Source organism: Rutilus rutilus (assembly GCF_951802725.1).
Source record: "Rutilus rutilus genome assembly, chromosome: 12".
NCBI classification, from domain to species: Eukaryota; Metazoa; Chordata; class Actinopteri; order Cypriniformes; family Leuciscidae; genus Rutilus; species Rutilus rutilus.
In genome coordinates, this window is record NC_140217.1 from 26,607,788 (window position 1) to 26,624,180 (window position 16,393).

Below are 16,393 nucleotides of genomic sequence, written 5' to 3' on the forward strand. Positions count from 1 at the left end.
CTCCAGGCCACCCGTCAGCATGGCTCGTTCTCGGCTGAGTCCAGTCGAAGTCTGCTCATCTGCCTGCTGTGGGTGCTGAAGAACGCAGATGAGATGGTACTTCAGAAATGGTTCACTGACCTGTCTGTCTCCCAGCTCAACCGTCTGTTGGACCTGCTCTACCTCTGTGTCTCTTGCTTTGAATACAAGGTTTGAATAAACTTCATGTTTGAGGGAGTTTTAACCTCATGTATTAATCAGAAATTGCTCCACAGCACTTTTTAGGTCTCTTGGTTGCAATATATCTGTTGTCTCATTTATGTCTGTTTATCTCTAAATAAATACACACAATCTGCTCATCTATATCCTCACGCCTGTTGAGTGAAATTAATTAGTGTTTGTGTGTTTCTACCCATCCATCTCATACAAAGGCCCATTTTTTATTCATGCAGGGCAAGAAAGCATTTGAACGTATGAACAGTCTAACCTTCAAGAAATCTAAAGACATGAAGGCCAAGTTGGAGGAAGCCATCCTAGGCAGTATTGGAGCCAGACAGGAGATGGTGCGGCGGAGCAGGGGGCAGCTTGGTTAGTTTGGGGAAAAAAAGGGTCAATATTCTGTTGGAAATAAGTTTCAAAACTTAAATGAAGGCAATTTGACATAGATTCAATTTGATGTATGTTGCCGTTTCTCTATCCTTTCCTACACAGAGAGAAGTCCATCAGGCAGTGCTTTTGGTAGCCAGGAGAACCTGCGCTGGAGAAAAGACATGACCCACTGGCGTCAGACCAGCGAAAAGATGGACAAGTATGGTTTTATTATTATTATTAAATCTTTTTTTTTCTTCTTTTTTTTTTTCTGTGTTTCAGAGACAAAATTAAAGTATGTGAACTTTGACTTCCTTTTCAATTCTGTAACTTGTACATAATTATGTAAGCTGATACAAGTACAAACATTGTGAGTGAGTGAGTGAGTGAGTGAGTATCATTTTAATAATACAATTTAATAATTGTTCTCCTTTTTTAACTATTTAAAAATAATAATTTAAATGTTTTTAAATAAAGACATGCATTTTTTTTTTTTTTAAATTCACATATTAATGATCTAAATTGTTGTTAGTTTGCCTTATGGATTTCTTGTATTGTCTATGTGTTCTAAATGTTCATATTGAGAGAACTGATTTTTTCCCCCTCCCATAAATCTATTAATTTGATCACATTCATAATAGTGTGACCCATATTTTCCCATATTTATTCAGAAACAACTATTAACCATTTGACCTCAAATAACCCCTTTATTTGACCTTGTTCTTTCATGTACTGTGTGTTTAGGGGCCAGAGATCAGTCAGGTATTGTACAGCTGAAGTGCTCTATGCTTTCAGTGACCCTTGCTTCGCTTCAGACCTGAATTTAAAGTCCCTCCCCCTCTTGCTTTTGTCCTACTCTCATCTACTGGTGCTTGGATTGGTCTGGATGCAGTTGTTACTGACTACAATCTGATTCTGCCCCCAGACCAATGTGTGTGTGTGTGTGTGTGTGTGTGTTTATTTGGGGTGGTGGTGTAGGATGCGGCTTGGATGACATGACCAGTGTGTTTATAACAAGAATGCAACATGGATCTTTAACCAGCCTCTCAGATCCCATATTTAGCTGTGTTACTTAAAGGGATACTCCACTTTTTTCGGAAATATGCTCATTTTACAACTCCCCCAGAGTTAAACAGATGAGTTTTACCGTTTTAGAATCCATTCAGCCGAACTCCGGGTCTGACGGTACCACTTTTAGCATAGCTTAGCATAGATCATTGATTCAGACGAGTCCAGTAGCATTTCTTTCAAAATGACCAAAGAGTTTCAATATTTTTCCTATTTAAAACTTGACTCTTCTGTAGTTAAACCGTGTACTAAGATCGACGGAAAATGAAAAGTTGCGATTTTCTAAGCCTAAATGGCTAGGAACTACTCTCATTCCGGCGTAATAATCAAGGAACTGTGCGGCTGTACCATGGGTGCAGCAGGCGTAGTGATATGACGCAGCGCCTAAAAATAGTCCCCAGCTCGGTAACTTCTTCCAACGTGACCGGGACTAAGTTTGTCTAACCTATTAGACCTATTTTCAGGCGCTGCGTCATATCACTACGCCTGCTGCACCCATGTTACGGCCGCACAGTTCCTTGATTATTACGCCGGAATGAGAGTAGTTCCTAGCCATATAGGCTTAGAAAATCGCAACTTTTCATTTTCCGTCGATCTTAGTACACGGTTTAACTACAGAAGAGTCAAGTTTTAAATAGGAAAAATATTGAAACTCTTTGGTCATTTTGAAAGAAATGCTACTGGACTCGTCTGAATCAATGATCTATGCTAAGCTATGCTAAAAGTGGTACCGTCAGACCCGGAGTTCGGCTGAATGGATTCTAAAACGGTAAAACTCATCTGTTTAACTCTGGGGGAGTTGTAAAATGAGCATATTTCCGAAAAAAGTGGAGTATCCCTTTAACAATCTTAGCCTATGTTTTGCAATTGCAATGTTTGCTGGTGCCACTTGATAGTGTTTTGGCAAAGAATTGCATAAGCTATGTAATATAGTGTAAGCTTTTGATTTGTCATTTTGAGTGCTACATGATGAATATAGGGTTTCTATTTGTATGCTACAGTATATTAGTTCATCCATCTTGATATAAAGTATTTTGCTGCTATTTTTCATGCATCCGGTTAACATGCACACCCTGGAAGTTTTCTAAAGCCTCTTGGTGGGTTGCGTCCCCTCAGTTGAGAACCACTGGTCTTCATTAATTTCTCTAGTGGTTATTGTTTGATGTCATTGAATAACAGGTCTGACTTGGCTCCCCTTTTCAAAGGGACAAGCACCAGGCTTGTAAATAATTATACATTATAAATAATAATACATAATTATGCATTTTATGGTTCACCTGTGAAGTCTAACTAAAGAAAGGACTATACTCAATTTATACTCAAGTTTAATTTAAATGCTAATGCAAGTTTTGTTTTTGTAGCATTTACATTTCAGATTTGGCTTGTAAAAAATGTGAAGTATACTGATTGTGTACGTAGTGAACCTCCAGGTGCAGAGATGCAGTTTAACAATACGGTTTTATACCACATTTTCAAAAACCTTTTAACAACAGTCCACCCTCTCTGCTTCTAACAATAATCAGCCAGGGCCATGGCTCTCTCCTTCCTTAAAGCTTTGGTACAGGGCTACGATACAGACAAGTTTGTGTGTGGTCTCTATTGAATGAATCGTGTACCATGCAGGTTTAAGGGAACCATACCACACAATGGGAGACGCCTGGAGCCCTTCTTAGTTAGGTTTGTAAGCTCACTAGTATATGCTTGCACATAGAATAAGGCAAAGTAAAAGCAAAGTGTAAAGATTAAGTAAAAAGTCTTTATTTTATATATTTAAATATTCAATTTTTCCTTTCCTTTCCTTTCCTTTCCTTTCCTTTCCTTTCCTTTCCTTTCCTTCCTTCCTTCCTTCCTTCCTTCCTTCCTTCCTTCCTTCCTTCCTTCCTTCCTTCCTTCCTTCCTTCCTTCCTTCCTTCCTTCCTTCCTTCCTTCCTTCCTTCCTTCCTTCCTTCCTTCTTCCTTCCTTCCTTCCCTTCTTTCTTCCCTCCTCCCTCCTTTCCTCCCTCCCTTCCTTCCTTTCTTCCTTCCTTCCCTCCTTTCCTTCCTCCCTTCCTTCCTTCCCTCCTGTCCTACCTCCCTTCCTTCCTTCCTTTCTTCCCTGCTTTGTCCGTCCCTGCCTTCCTTCCTCCTTTCCTTCCTCCCTTCCTTCCTTCCCTCCTGTCCTACCTCCCTTCCTTTCTTCCCTGCTTTCTCCGTCCCTGCTTTCCTTCCTTCCTTCCTCCTTCCCATCCCTTCCTCCTTCCTCCCTCCTTCCCTTCCTTCCTTCCTTCTTTCGTTTCCTACCTTCCCTTCCTTCCTTCCTTTCTTCCCTGCTTTCTCCCTCCTTCCTTCCTTCCTTCCTTCCTTCCTTCCTTCCTTCCTTCCTTCCTTCCTTCCTTCCTTCCTTCCTTCCTTCCTTCCTTCCTTCCTTCCTTCCTTCCTTCCTTCCTCCCTCCCTCCCTCCCTCCCTCCCTCTCTCTCTGTCTCTCTCTGTCTCCTCCCTTTCTTTCTCCCTTCATTCCTTCTTTATTATAAATATTCTAATAATAAATAAAGTTTATGTAAGGGAAAGTTTAGGTTATTATTGTACAGATTGTACAACACAGACTAGGACAAAAACTTACTCAAGTACAGATGTACAATTGGATCAAAATATTTGGTCTGTATGCAGAGGACACCCTTCCTCTGTATACACTCACTTGAATGCTTGTGTGGAGATTGCGGTGGCATTCAAGGATACACTCCATGTTGTACCTGCCATGTTGCACCATTCTAAACATTCGTTACCTCATTGTTTGTCAGGACCAGGGCTGAACTGGAGCATGAAGCAATTATTGATGGCAACCTGGCAACTGAAGCTAATCTCATCATATTGGATACGTTAGAAATAATAGTTCAGGTAATGATCTCAACCACTATCAATAACTGTCAATATTTTAAAAGAAGACTTTAACTATTATGGTCTCTCTGTGTGCCATGTAGACCGTGTCAGTGACAGAGTCCAAAGAAAGCATTCTGGGAGGGGTTCTGAAGGTCCTGCTCCATAGCATGGCATGCAATCAAAGTGCCCTATATTTGCAACACTGCTTTGCTACACAGAGAGCTCTCGTGTCAAAGGTGAGTAAACGCTGATCAGGTCAAAGACCAGATTTTTTTGTTGTGTTTAGACCAGTTTAGCTCCTGCTAATCTATGCAATTTTGTTTGGCGAATACTCTCTTTACCTTAAATGTTGTACCTTTTATTATGAAGTGTGACCTCTTGTGAAGTCTTAATGTGTGTGTTTAGTTTCCAGAGCTGCTGTTTGAGGAGGAGACAGAGCAGTGTGCTGACCTGTGCCTGCGTCTCCTGAGGAATTGTAGCAGTAGCATTGGCACCATCAGAGCCCATGCCAGCGCCTCCCTATACCTCCTCATGAGACAGAACTTTGAGATTGGAAATGTGAGAAACACACTCCCAACTACTGATTATGACTACTGTCATAATCCCAATAAATATTAGTATATTGTGTGTGTACAATTCTGTACCGCAGCACATTGTACATATAGCACATGTAAATATAACCTGTATTAGTCTAAATATGCCATATCTCTACTGCTGAGTTGTGTTATACACTAACATTCAAAATGTGTTAGTTGTATACTAAATTATTAAATAGACATGTATAAACTGAGATATTTGTTACTTTTTTTTAGTCTCTATTTATTCTGTTTGTTGACAATATGTGAGGGGCTTTATCTTGTTTGTTCTTTCTCTTTTTTTCAGAACTTTGCACGAGTGAAAATGCAGGTGACCATGTCTCTTTCGTCTCTCGTGGGTACATCCCAGAACTTCAATGAGGAGTTTCTGCGGCGTTCTCTCAAGACCATCCTCACGTATGCAGAGGAGGACCTAGAGCTCAGAGAAACCACCTTCCCTGACCAGGTGAAGCTCACAAATCTGTTTCCATAATGTACTTACTAGTTCTTGACACAAAGCACTGATTTTTGCTTTGGTTTCAGGTTCAAGATCTAGTGTTTAACCTTCACATGATTCTGTCGGACACAGTAAAAATGAAGGAACATCAAGAAGATCCAGAGATGCTTATTGATCTCATGTACAGGTACTATACATTAATATATTAGCTACACTATTATCTAACTTGAAGTTAATCTAGCATGAAAAATAGTTTTAAAAATAGATTTTATAATATATATATATATATATATTAATAACTTCAAACTAACTATTACTGTCAGTACTGATTGCATTTATTTATTTATTAATAAACTATACATTACTCTTCAGAAGTTTTTTTTTTTTTTTTTTAGAAAATAATTATATTTAAGGACATTAAATTGATCAAAAGTGACAGTAAAGACATCTATAATGTTACAAAAGATTTCTGTTTCAAATAAATGCTGTTCTTTTGCACTTTCTATTCAAAGAATACTGAGGAAAAAACAAAATGGTTTCTACAAAAACATTAACATTGAAGCACCAAATCAGCATAGTAGAATGATTTCGGAAGGATCATGTGACACTGAAGCCTTGAGTAAAGGCTACTGAAAATTTAACTTTGCACCACAAGAGCAAATTCTATTTTAAAATATATTAAAATAGAAAACAGTTATTTTGTATTGTAAAATATTTCACAATATTAATGTTTTTTTTTTTTTTTATCATAAATAAATACAGACTTGGTAAGCATAATATACTTCTTTCAAGAATAAAAAAAACTTTTGGATGTTTGTGTATAGGAAAACACATTCTTGTAATTTTCTAGAATAAAGTCATGTAGTTTTCATGATATAGCTTCAATTGTAGAAACATGCAAAAATATAAATAAATCACAATTTACTATAGTATTTATCTTGACAAATGTCTCCTTTCTGTTATGTAGGATTGCTAAAGGCTACCAGACATCCCCAGACCTAAGACTGACTTGGCTGCAAAATATGGCAGGGAAGCACTCAGAGAGGAATAACCATGCAGAGGCAGCCCAATGCTTAGTACACAGCGCCGCCCTGGTGGCAGAGTACCTCAGCATGCTGGAGGACCGCAAGTACCTGCCTGTGGGCTGTGTCACATTTCAGGTTACTGCAGCACCATGTGACAAAGATAATGATGCATCAGTCATTTACTTTTTGATTGTAATATATTAATGATGTTTTCTCACACCACAGAATATGTCCTCTAATGTGCTGGAAGAATCTGCCGTGTCAGATGATGTGGTGTCCCCGGATGAGGAGGGTATCTGCTCTGGGAAGTACTTCACTGAGGCAGGCTTAGTTGGGTTGCTGGAACAAGCTGCAGCCTCCTTTTCTATGGTGAGATATTTACTATGTTGTTTAAAAGACCTCTTATCATGATTTTGGCTACATTTCTATTTGTTTCATTGATTCATATGTATAATAATATTTAACTTGTTAAATAAAAAAAGTGTTTAGTATCATATTTACATTTTGGTAGATAATAATTTATTATAATGCATTGTTTTTTAAAATAAATGTTCTGATTTTTACTGATAATTTATAATTTTTGTTTTTTTGTGTGTATTAACTTACTATGTACTAATATTTAAATTAATCTTTTGACCATACCACAAAACCCACCCTAACCTTACCTGTATATCTCATGCCTAAAGACTCCTAATATAAATACCTATTTTTTTCAAAATACTTTGAGTATATATTGTGCAAATTAAAAAAAGATTAACTTCAGCAATCTAATATGCAATCATTTAACTGTATTACATCATATTGTTTTATATCGGGCATTAGACACTTTTATCATTTATTTGTCTCCAGGCTGGTATGTACGAAGCAGTGAACGAAGTCTACAAAGTGCTCATTCCTATTCACGAGGCCAACAGGGATGCCAAGAAGCTAGCCACTATTCATGGTAAACTTCAGGAAGCCTTTGGCAAAATTGTGCATCAGGTAAATGCTTTAAAAAGGGAGTTTTCATTGTTTTGAATCCTAAAATAAAGACTGTTAGCCTCTTGATGCGTGCTGTGAAGCAGTTTAAAGGGGATTTTGCACCGGAGGAACCTTTTCACAGTTCCTAGAACTATTGGCGGAACTTAAGTACCCGTTTTTTGGCGTGTTCGCACCACAGGAACTAGGAACGATTTTAGTTCTAGGAACTCCTTTTGGAGTAACTAATTTAGCTCCTACTTCAGAGTAGGGTCTAAACCAGCACTATAGGAACTGTCAGTGACGTTAGTATACGCTGATCTGCTGAACGCACGCGAAACACCAGCAACCGGCATTTTTAAATAAGCTGTGTAAACACACAGATTATAGCCTATATATTTACTCCAGAAACTAACTAAAAATGCTAAATGGGCCTCAACCTTTACGCTAAGGAGAAAATCCAACGCAACTTTGAAGGGACCAAGAGAAACATGATTATGTATTGCTGCTCAGTTAGCGACATTGGGCATCAAGCACACGGCAAACGCTAATACTTTTTCATATACTGTCTACTTTCTTTGTATAACAGTTCTATCTAATAACGTATTAGACAGATCTTAAACTAATGAACACGAAGAATGCCAGCACTATGTGCTCAGGCTCTGGTTGGCGTTCTCATAAAGGTCACAACAAGCGTGGCTTACGTCACTTCAGAGTTCCTACTGGTGGTGAGAAGGCAACCAGGAAAATGTTCCTAGGGGAACCATTAGTTCTCGAGGAACCACCCTTGTGTCTAGTTCCTAGAACTACCCGGTGCGAAATCCCCTTAAGACAACAGGACTTTGTATTTTTGGCCTAGTAGTACAAAGCATCTGCCAGATGTCTAACTTGGCAATATTTTGCTTGTGTATACACACAGACTTGATTTATGTGTGACACGTGAAAGAGACTTTGCATTATCAAGACTGCATGTCTCTGTTTATCTCTTCTACATCAGAGTGACAGTGAGCATGTGGACTCTTTTCAGTGAGTTTTCCTGGGCATTATGAGTAGTATTCACACTAAGAATGAGAACTATAACGATAACTATATTAGGGTCCACACCAACTGACGATAATGTTCTGTTTATTATAATCGCGCGCTGCACTTATGTCATCTTCCGCTTTAATTGTTCAAGCTCTTTCAAGTCAAATGGACTCTGACTAGCTGTTAATGTTTTATCATTCATCAGCAGCAAAAATGCTCTGAAAGTGATTCCAACGTTATTGTTCCTGTGATGTTATAGTTGTGGTGTGGACTTTGCTATTCTCTTAGAATTTGAACGCTTGTTAAAACGTCATAGTTATAGTTTTCATCGTTGGTGTGAATGGGCCTTGCTCATGCTGTACATAGGGTTAATGATTTGAACAACTACTCTATCTGTGCTATCGATATAAATGATAGCTCAAATTGCGCGGCTGGTTGATGAGAAGTGTGTTATAAACTTTTGTGAGCAGTCAACACTTGAAATTTCACAAAAAAATCCCAAAGACATAGATTGAAAGAGGTGACCAGAATATCATAGAGGAATGGGGTGACCCTTTTGACCTGGCAACCACACAGAACAACCTAGAAACTGCATAGCAACATGCTAAAAAACACAACATGCACCTTAGCGTCTGTATAGAAAATCCCTGGGAACCACCCAAAACACATTTTTTTCTTCAAAAAAAATAGTTTTTATATTATTCCATCCGGTATAAATGGATGAATAGTCATGCATGGCGGATACAGTCTAACAAATATACTACTTTTCAAAAGTTTGGGAAAAAATCCTACTTTGTCCAAACTTTTGAACAGTAGTGTATGATTTTTTTCAAAAACGATTGTTTCCCACAATGCTTTGCAGTGAGTCTGGGTTTTTAAAGGGGGTGATTGTGACCTGTGTATGTTGATTTGTGCTGTATTCTCTCTGTTATACAGAGCACAGGCTGGGAGGTAGGTGCTAAACTTCATGGTTAATGCTTGGCCCTTACGTGCAAGCTGTGGGCGTTTATCATGACTCTCTATGCTTTGAATTTGACCCATTAACATTTTAATGGACGTTTTCATTTCTTCGTCCATCCCTCCATCTCTCTTTCCATGGGACTGCTGTCAGTGGTGTGTGGGCAGCAGCATCCCTCTTCTCATCATCTTCTCTCTCCTCTCTTTTTTTAAGGAAAAAGCGATGTTAACATTGTCAAATTTGACAGGCCATGCATGGGAGCCACTGTGAACACTAATAACAGATTTATTCACGAATGCCTCATTTCACTTCCTCATCCTCTCTCATCAGCACTGCCATCTATGTCTTATGTCTCTCAAAAGCACAGGGTTCGATTTAAGCGAGACATGTAGATAACCTTGAAGGATCGGTTTGCCCAGAAATGAAAATTCTGTCATAATTTTCTCACCCTCATGTCATTCCGAACCTGTATGACACTATTTGTTCCCTGAAACATAAAAGGAGATATTCTGAATAATATACTGGTTTCTTCATGCAACTGGAGTTGGAGCTATCAGACTTTAAATAGGACATAAAAGAACAATGAAAGTGGTCAATATGACTCATACTCTATATTCCAAGTTTTCTGAATTTATAAAATGGCTTTTTGAGACAAACAGACCATGAAAGCTTAAAAACGCTACCTTCGGGGGATGCATTCCAAGCTAGGAAAGCATCAAGGCACCAAGGCACTTCCAAATCCAATGTTAGCTTCACTTCCTGTCTCCTGAGATACCTTCATCTGATTGAATTTTGAAGGCAGCATAGATGTATCCTTCGCTGCCTTTTGACCACAATCCTGTTGGCTCCATTCTGTGACAGTTAAGCTAAAAAAATTAAGATGGCGTCTAAAAGTTGCGTTTGGTGGTCAGTTTGTATGTAAATGTATGTTTTTGACGAAGCTTTTGATGCCATTTCTAGTGAGAAATTACTATTTTAGTAATTAAATATTTGCTTATCACCAAAGCTTGCTTTTATTTTGCTGTAGATCATTAAACCGTTACAGCGCCTCAGAATCCTGTCCGATATCAGTTTCATGAGGTATGTTTGTGCACCAATGCTGCCTGCAAAGTCATTGCCTGACAGGGCAGTGAGGCAACAAGTCAGCTACCTAAGCTTTCAGACATCGCCCAAATTTACAACTGGATGAGTTTAACTTGAACTTAATGAGTCAGATTCTTTAAGAAGTCATGTATATTGTGTGAACTGGATCAACTGATTCATCACAAAAGTCACATCACACATTGTTTTGTTTTTTTGCTTTTGGATTGTTTGTGTGACTTCAGAAGACTTGGAATAGAATCACTTTTATGACAATTTAATAGTGTTTTTATCCAACAATTTGGAGTTTGACAGCAACATCAACAGACATTTATCTCCATTAGAGTGCAACAATCAGGTTCCAGAAGTACAATCACGTTCATTTTCTCCATAGGAAAATTGATTTGTTAATGATAACCTATAAAACTTTAAAGACAAACCTACTGTGAAATGGATGACATATGCTTTTGTTGAAGTCATTTTAAGAACTAATTGTGTTTAACAGCTGGATTCCTGTAATGCAATTCAACTTGTTGCTGGTTGGTTTAGTTCAGGGCTTATAACCGGAAACCACGGTTGCTGAAAAAGTGGGCGGGCACTGTTGTGCTTCGTATGGAAAATAGCAATCAGTATTGTCTTCAACAAATCATCTTTAGTGTTCCAAGGAAGAAAGAACGTCATACAGGTTTGGAATGACATGAGGGTGGGTTAACAGTGACATGATTATCAACTTTGGGGTATGTCTTTAACAAATGAAGAATAGCATGAATTAGGGATAGAAGCTTCTTAGAAAATATCAGAGCATTTTTGGTATCTTGGTAAATTATGCGTTTTTCTTCTTCTAAAGGGACACGTCCTGGTGATCATCAGTTTAAAACATCTATATTCATGTGCTGAAAGTGACATCCAAGTGACCTTCTCTTTATATGAGCTTTTGTTTCATTGCAAACTAAATCGACCCCTGAGTTCTCATTTACACCAATATGTTTGTATACTAGTATTAATCTCACTTGATTATTTGCATGGCAGCGAGTCAACAAAACCTTCATATTTGCAGCATTACACCAGGAATGCACTGTCTCCTAATTGTCTATTTAATAAAGACCCTTTAGTGCACTTTTCACTGCCTGCTTCTTCCTCATTGCATGTTTATTGTTGGGTTATAGTCTTTGTGTGTGTGTGTGTTTCTTTGTAAAGTATTGATTTGGTAGTATTGCTGTTTGTTTTGTGTGTTCGTGTTTTGTTTAGCTTTCAAAGAGTTTCTTGGTTTCCTGATTAAAATATGTTCTGTTCTCTCCTTTTTTATTTCCCTGGTTGCTGACCCCTCCTCTTCCCACTTTAATTATTGTGTCTTGTGGTAAGTTCATAGTTTGAGGGTTTATTTCTGTAGCTTTTATGACAGTCACACTGAACCAGAGATGGGCTGAACCATCTCAGACACCTGGTAACCAGGCCCACACAGAATCTGCACCCCAAAACTTCATATTTCTACAGAATTGGAACATCCATCATCCACACAGTGTTATGACATGTTTGTTAATACATTATTTTGGCTAATTTTAAAATGCTTAGCCCTCTTTAACTTATGTTTCCATCTAGGCTTACTGATAGCTTATGATTTAGTGTGTTTATATTAAGAACAGCTTGTTATAATCTGAACCAAAGAATGTAGTTATGGTAGTATTTTTATTGTGTTACTTCTTCAGGAACTTATAATATATGGGATATATTACACAAATGAACATTGGAATTTCATGTTTTGCTAGACACTGACCAAAGTCTATTCAGGCTTTTTGTTCTATTGTTTTATTAGCACAATCTGAGCATTGGCTGTATGTTTGGTCTGCTTTGGTTCAGCCCTTATCTGCACCTTATTGATACTTCACTTCCTATGTGTAGAGCACTCAGACATGTTCCCGGCTTTGTACAAATACAAACACCATTCCTTTTCTTTTCTTTCTGTCCTATTATGGCCTACCCTGTTACTCAAGTACACTAATTCTGCCATTCTATTTCTATTGTCATAACTATTTCAGTCTGGCGTTGTGTATTAGGCTACAGCAGCACGTTTACTTTCTCATGAGGAGCTTGCTACAACCTAAATGTTCTCTTTTGTTCCATTCTTTCTCTTCTTCGGAGTACAGTTGCTTACTTACTGTTTAAGGACATTGGTCTTCCTCCTGTTATGTCCAACTTTATACAGTTGTCAGAGAAAGGTCCCACTTTGTTTAGAACTGCTTGGCTCTTTTTTTGTGTGTGTATTTTAGTTTGATTTTGTGTCTGATAATATGGATATCTCACTTTCTTCTCAGCTACTACTTCCTAAAAAGATCAAATAAATAATGCATACATACTGTTCAAAAGTTTGGGGTTGGCAAGCTTTTTAATGTTTTTGAAAGAAGTCTCTTATGCTCACCAAGGCTGTGTTTATTTAATTGAAAATACAGTAAAAACTGTAATATTGTTTCAATTTAAAATAACTTTATTATGTAACTTATTCCTGTAATAGCAAAGCTGAATTTTCCGCATCATTACTCCAGTCTTCAGTGTCACATGTCAGCCTTCAAAAATCATTCTAATATGCTGATTTTGGGCTCAAGAAACATGAAATAGACATATTTTAATAAGATGACAATGTCTTTACTGTCAATTTAATGCATCCTTGCTGAATAAAAGCATGAATTTCTTTTAAAAAACCTCTCTGACCTCGAAAATTTGAATGGTTGTGTAAAATTGAGAAACTATTCAATATTTGTAAAAATAATAATATTAATTAAAAAAAACATCTGTCATAACACACGACCACTTAGTAGTGAAGGTAAAAGGGGATAGAAGCTAACCTTTTACTTCTCTTTCTTGGAGGTTGCAAAATATCCTCAAATATGGTAGATGTTTGTACTATAATGATACTGTATTAGTGTCTGTTTTCCTGTATTTCTCTGTTATATGATTGCATAATCATTTCCAGAGTTGAATGCAGGTTATGTAAACATGTTCCAGACAATGTTTCCATTGCTGTTGTCACTTGATAACTTGCTACCAAGAGAAAATGTTGTGTTTGCCTCATTGCACTTTAACTTTCTTTATGAGTAACTGTTTTAGTAAAGCCATCAGACTTTATATTTCCATGTTATCTAGCATTTTGAAATGGTAGCTTCAACTGACAGCAAATTAGTAACTGACACATTTGTTTGTTTCAGGATGGAAAGCGAATGTTTGGCACCTATTTCAGAGTTGGATTTTACGGTTCTAAATTTGGTGACTTGGATGAGCAGGAGTTTGTATACAAAGAGCCAGCCATCACCAAGCTAGCAGAAATCTCACATCGACTTGAGGTACAAGACACTGGAATTGTTTGCATGGGTGCATTTTCTGTTTCACATGTTTTAGTAGATGAGTGATTTGACCGTTATTGTCTTAATTCTCAGAGTTTCTATGGTGAAAGGTTTGGTGAGGATCAAGTGGAAGTCATTAAAGATTCCAATCCAGTCGACAAGTGTAAATTGGACCCAAATAAGGTGTGTTTTTGTGCTGCGTTATGGTGCAAAATGTGTGTGTGGAAATCAAACGATAATACTTTGCACAGAGAATAACATCTCTTTTCTCCATCACAGGCCTTTATTCAGATCACTTATGTTGAGCCATATTTTGACACTTATGAAATGAAGGACCGCATCACTTACTTTGATAAGAACTACAACCTCCGGCGCTTCGTGTACTGCACGCCATTCACACTCGATGGAAGAGCTCACGGTGACCTGCATGAACAGTTTAAACGAAAGACCATCCTCACCACCTCCCACGCTTTCCCTTACATCAAGACCCGCATCAACATCATCCACAAAGAGGAGGTAAGTCAAACACGCATGCTTTGTGAAAGCTTCTATAGGGATTCATGCTAGACTGAAATTATATGAAAACTATGAAAACATTGTTTTGGTTGTGTTTCGGCTCTGCGTGACTGTGCTGATGAATAAAGTTATCCTACTGCTTATAAAACTTTTTCTACAAGGCATATGAGATATAACCAGTTTAGATGGAAAGGATCTCAAGCTGACTAGCTGAAGACGTTACTGTACCCATTAATAGACACTGTACTTAATATATTTATAAAAAAATAAATTCCAGCTCAGGTCTACAACAACCATAATGAAATGTAGCCTGACTACGTCAGACTTCGTACTTCCGCTCAATTTCAGTTCGCTTCTGTACTCAGTCTGAGATAGCGACCGTTTTCCCCGTTTTCCTCCGGCCTCAAAACAGCCGGCCAATCAACGAACAGAGGGCGGGCTGAGAGCCGTGACGTAGACACTGATTGTACCGTGGATGCGTAGATTTACTTCACATAATATGCAAAAGTCGTTCACAGCCATGTTCACTCCGGTATTTCGCATCATACATGTGTTTACAGTGGAAGTTAGATGCGGCTGAGCATGCGCATAACACACGCCATAACCAAACGTTATGTGATTGGCTTACGGGTAACCAATGATTTTAAACTTCAGACAAGCGCCCCACCCCCGCGAGAAAGAAAACGCTTTTCAATTATGCCCTTCCAGACTCTGTCTACGAAGCAAAGTGAAGTAGCAGAGTTTGGTATTACCAGGCTAAATGAAATGACCCTTCACAATAGATAATGCTTCACAATGAACTCTGTTAAAGGGCTAAATATGACAATTTATTTGTTCAACAAAATGCCTTACTCACCTGTTGAGTAATAAAAATCAAAAAATGTTGTAATAATTTTTTTTTTTACAACATCTTAAATCCCTTAGTTCACACCATCTATGAAAAGCCAAGCCAAGCCAATGTTGATTCTTGTTTTATTACGAGCGCTGTCGAATTTTCGAGATTTAGCATGCTCCAGATCAACCTTTCTTTTGTCACAACAATGTTATGTAAACGTCTGTATTTATGGATATGACAAAACACGCACGGGTGAATGACGTATTTGCACATATTTCCCGCAAAAAACTGGCCTGGCTCCGCCCTCCTACGTACTTCCGCTCAATTTTCATTTTCCTTCAGTACTCCGTCTGGGTTTGCGGTATATTCGTGGGTTTTCTCCTACCAAATTTTTACCGGTCCAATCAGTGAACAGAGGGAGTGGCTGAGAACGATGACATTGAGGTTGTGCGCTAGTTTGAGTTGTAGGGTTACGTCACGACCAAACGTTAGCGATTGGTCATGGCAGATCCAGAGTGGCCAATAGTTTTAAACATCAACAGAGCACCCGCCTTCAAGGAATCTACCGCTTGTCAATGGAGAGTGGCCAGACTCTCTGTACAAATGAAATGTACGAGAGTCTGGTAGGACCAGGCTAGCAAAAAACATTCCGTCAGGTCTAAAATATAAACACTTATAACAGGCTTACCATAGTGAATCAGGGTAAGACAAAAACACGCTTTGGAAGAAAGATTGATGATGTATTGACTCATTATTTAAATTTGGCTAATTTTGAATGAAAAGGTTACTGTGTACCTTAAGGAAAGGTACCTTACCTACATTAATATTTGCTTTTCAGATCATCTCCACACCCATTGAAGTAGCCATTGAGGACATGCAGAAGAAGACACAGGAACTGGCCTTTGCCACTCATCAGGACCCATCTGATGCCAAAATGCTGCAGATGGTTCTGCAGGGGTCTGTTGGCACCACTGTTAACCAGGTGACTCCTTGGGCCTATTCACTAAATAGTACATGCAATATCACTGTCATTATTTTCTGGATTAATTTGTGCAATTTGGGCCTGGTTTCACAGAAAGGGCTTAGATTAAGCCAGGATTAAGCCTTGGTTTAATTAGGACACTTATGTAGCTTTTA

At 38.2% G+C, this 16,393-nt stretch overlaps 1 protein-coding gene across 13 annotated transcripts in view; it reads left to right on the forward strand.

Moving 5' to 3' along the window:
• dock7 (dedicator of cytokinesis 7) overlaps nt 1-16,393 on the forward strand; it is a 46,646-nt gene that overhangs the window by 27,915 nt on the left and 2,338 nt on the right. For 3 of the 13 annotated variants that reach the window (XM_084426488.1, XM_084426481.1, XM_084426493.1), the window contains 18 exons: nt 7-189; nt 411-567; nt 691-787; nt 1,312-1,329; nt 3,259-3,312; nt 4,414-4,510; nt 4,594-4,728; nt 4,898-5,050; nt 5,375-5,533; nt 5,611-5,711; nt 6,492-6,684; nt 6,775-6,918; nt 7,399-7,530; nt 9,469-9,483; nt 13,780-13,905; nt 13,999-14,088; nt 14,185-14,421; nt 16,095-16,238. In XM_084426488.1, the coding sequence (XP_084282614.1) occupies nt 7-189; nt 411-567; nt 691-787; nt 1,312-1,329; nt 3,259-3,312; nt 4,414-4,510; nt 4,594-4,728; nt 4,898-5,050; nt 5,375-5,533; nt 5,611-5,711; nt 6,492-6,684; nt 6,775-6,918; nt 7,399-7,530; nt 9,469-9,483; nt 13,780-13,905; nt 13,999-14,088; nt 14,185-14,421; nt 16,095-16,238 (2,235 nt within the window). Of the gene's footprint in view, nt 1-6; nt 190-410; nt 568-690; nt 788-1,311; nt 1,330-3,258; nt 3,313-4,413; nt 4,511-4,593; nt 4,729-4,897; nt 5,051-5,374; nt 5,534-5,610; nt 5,712-6,491; nt 6,685-6,774; nt 6,919-7,398; nt 7,531-9,468; nt 9,484-13,770; nt 13,906-13,998; nt 14,089-14,184; nt 14,422-16,094; nt 16,239-16,393 lie in introns of all 13 variants that reach the window. The other 10 variants (XM_084426487.1, XM_084426483.1, XM_084426489.1 and 7 more) reach the window with 6 other exon arrangements.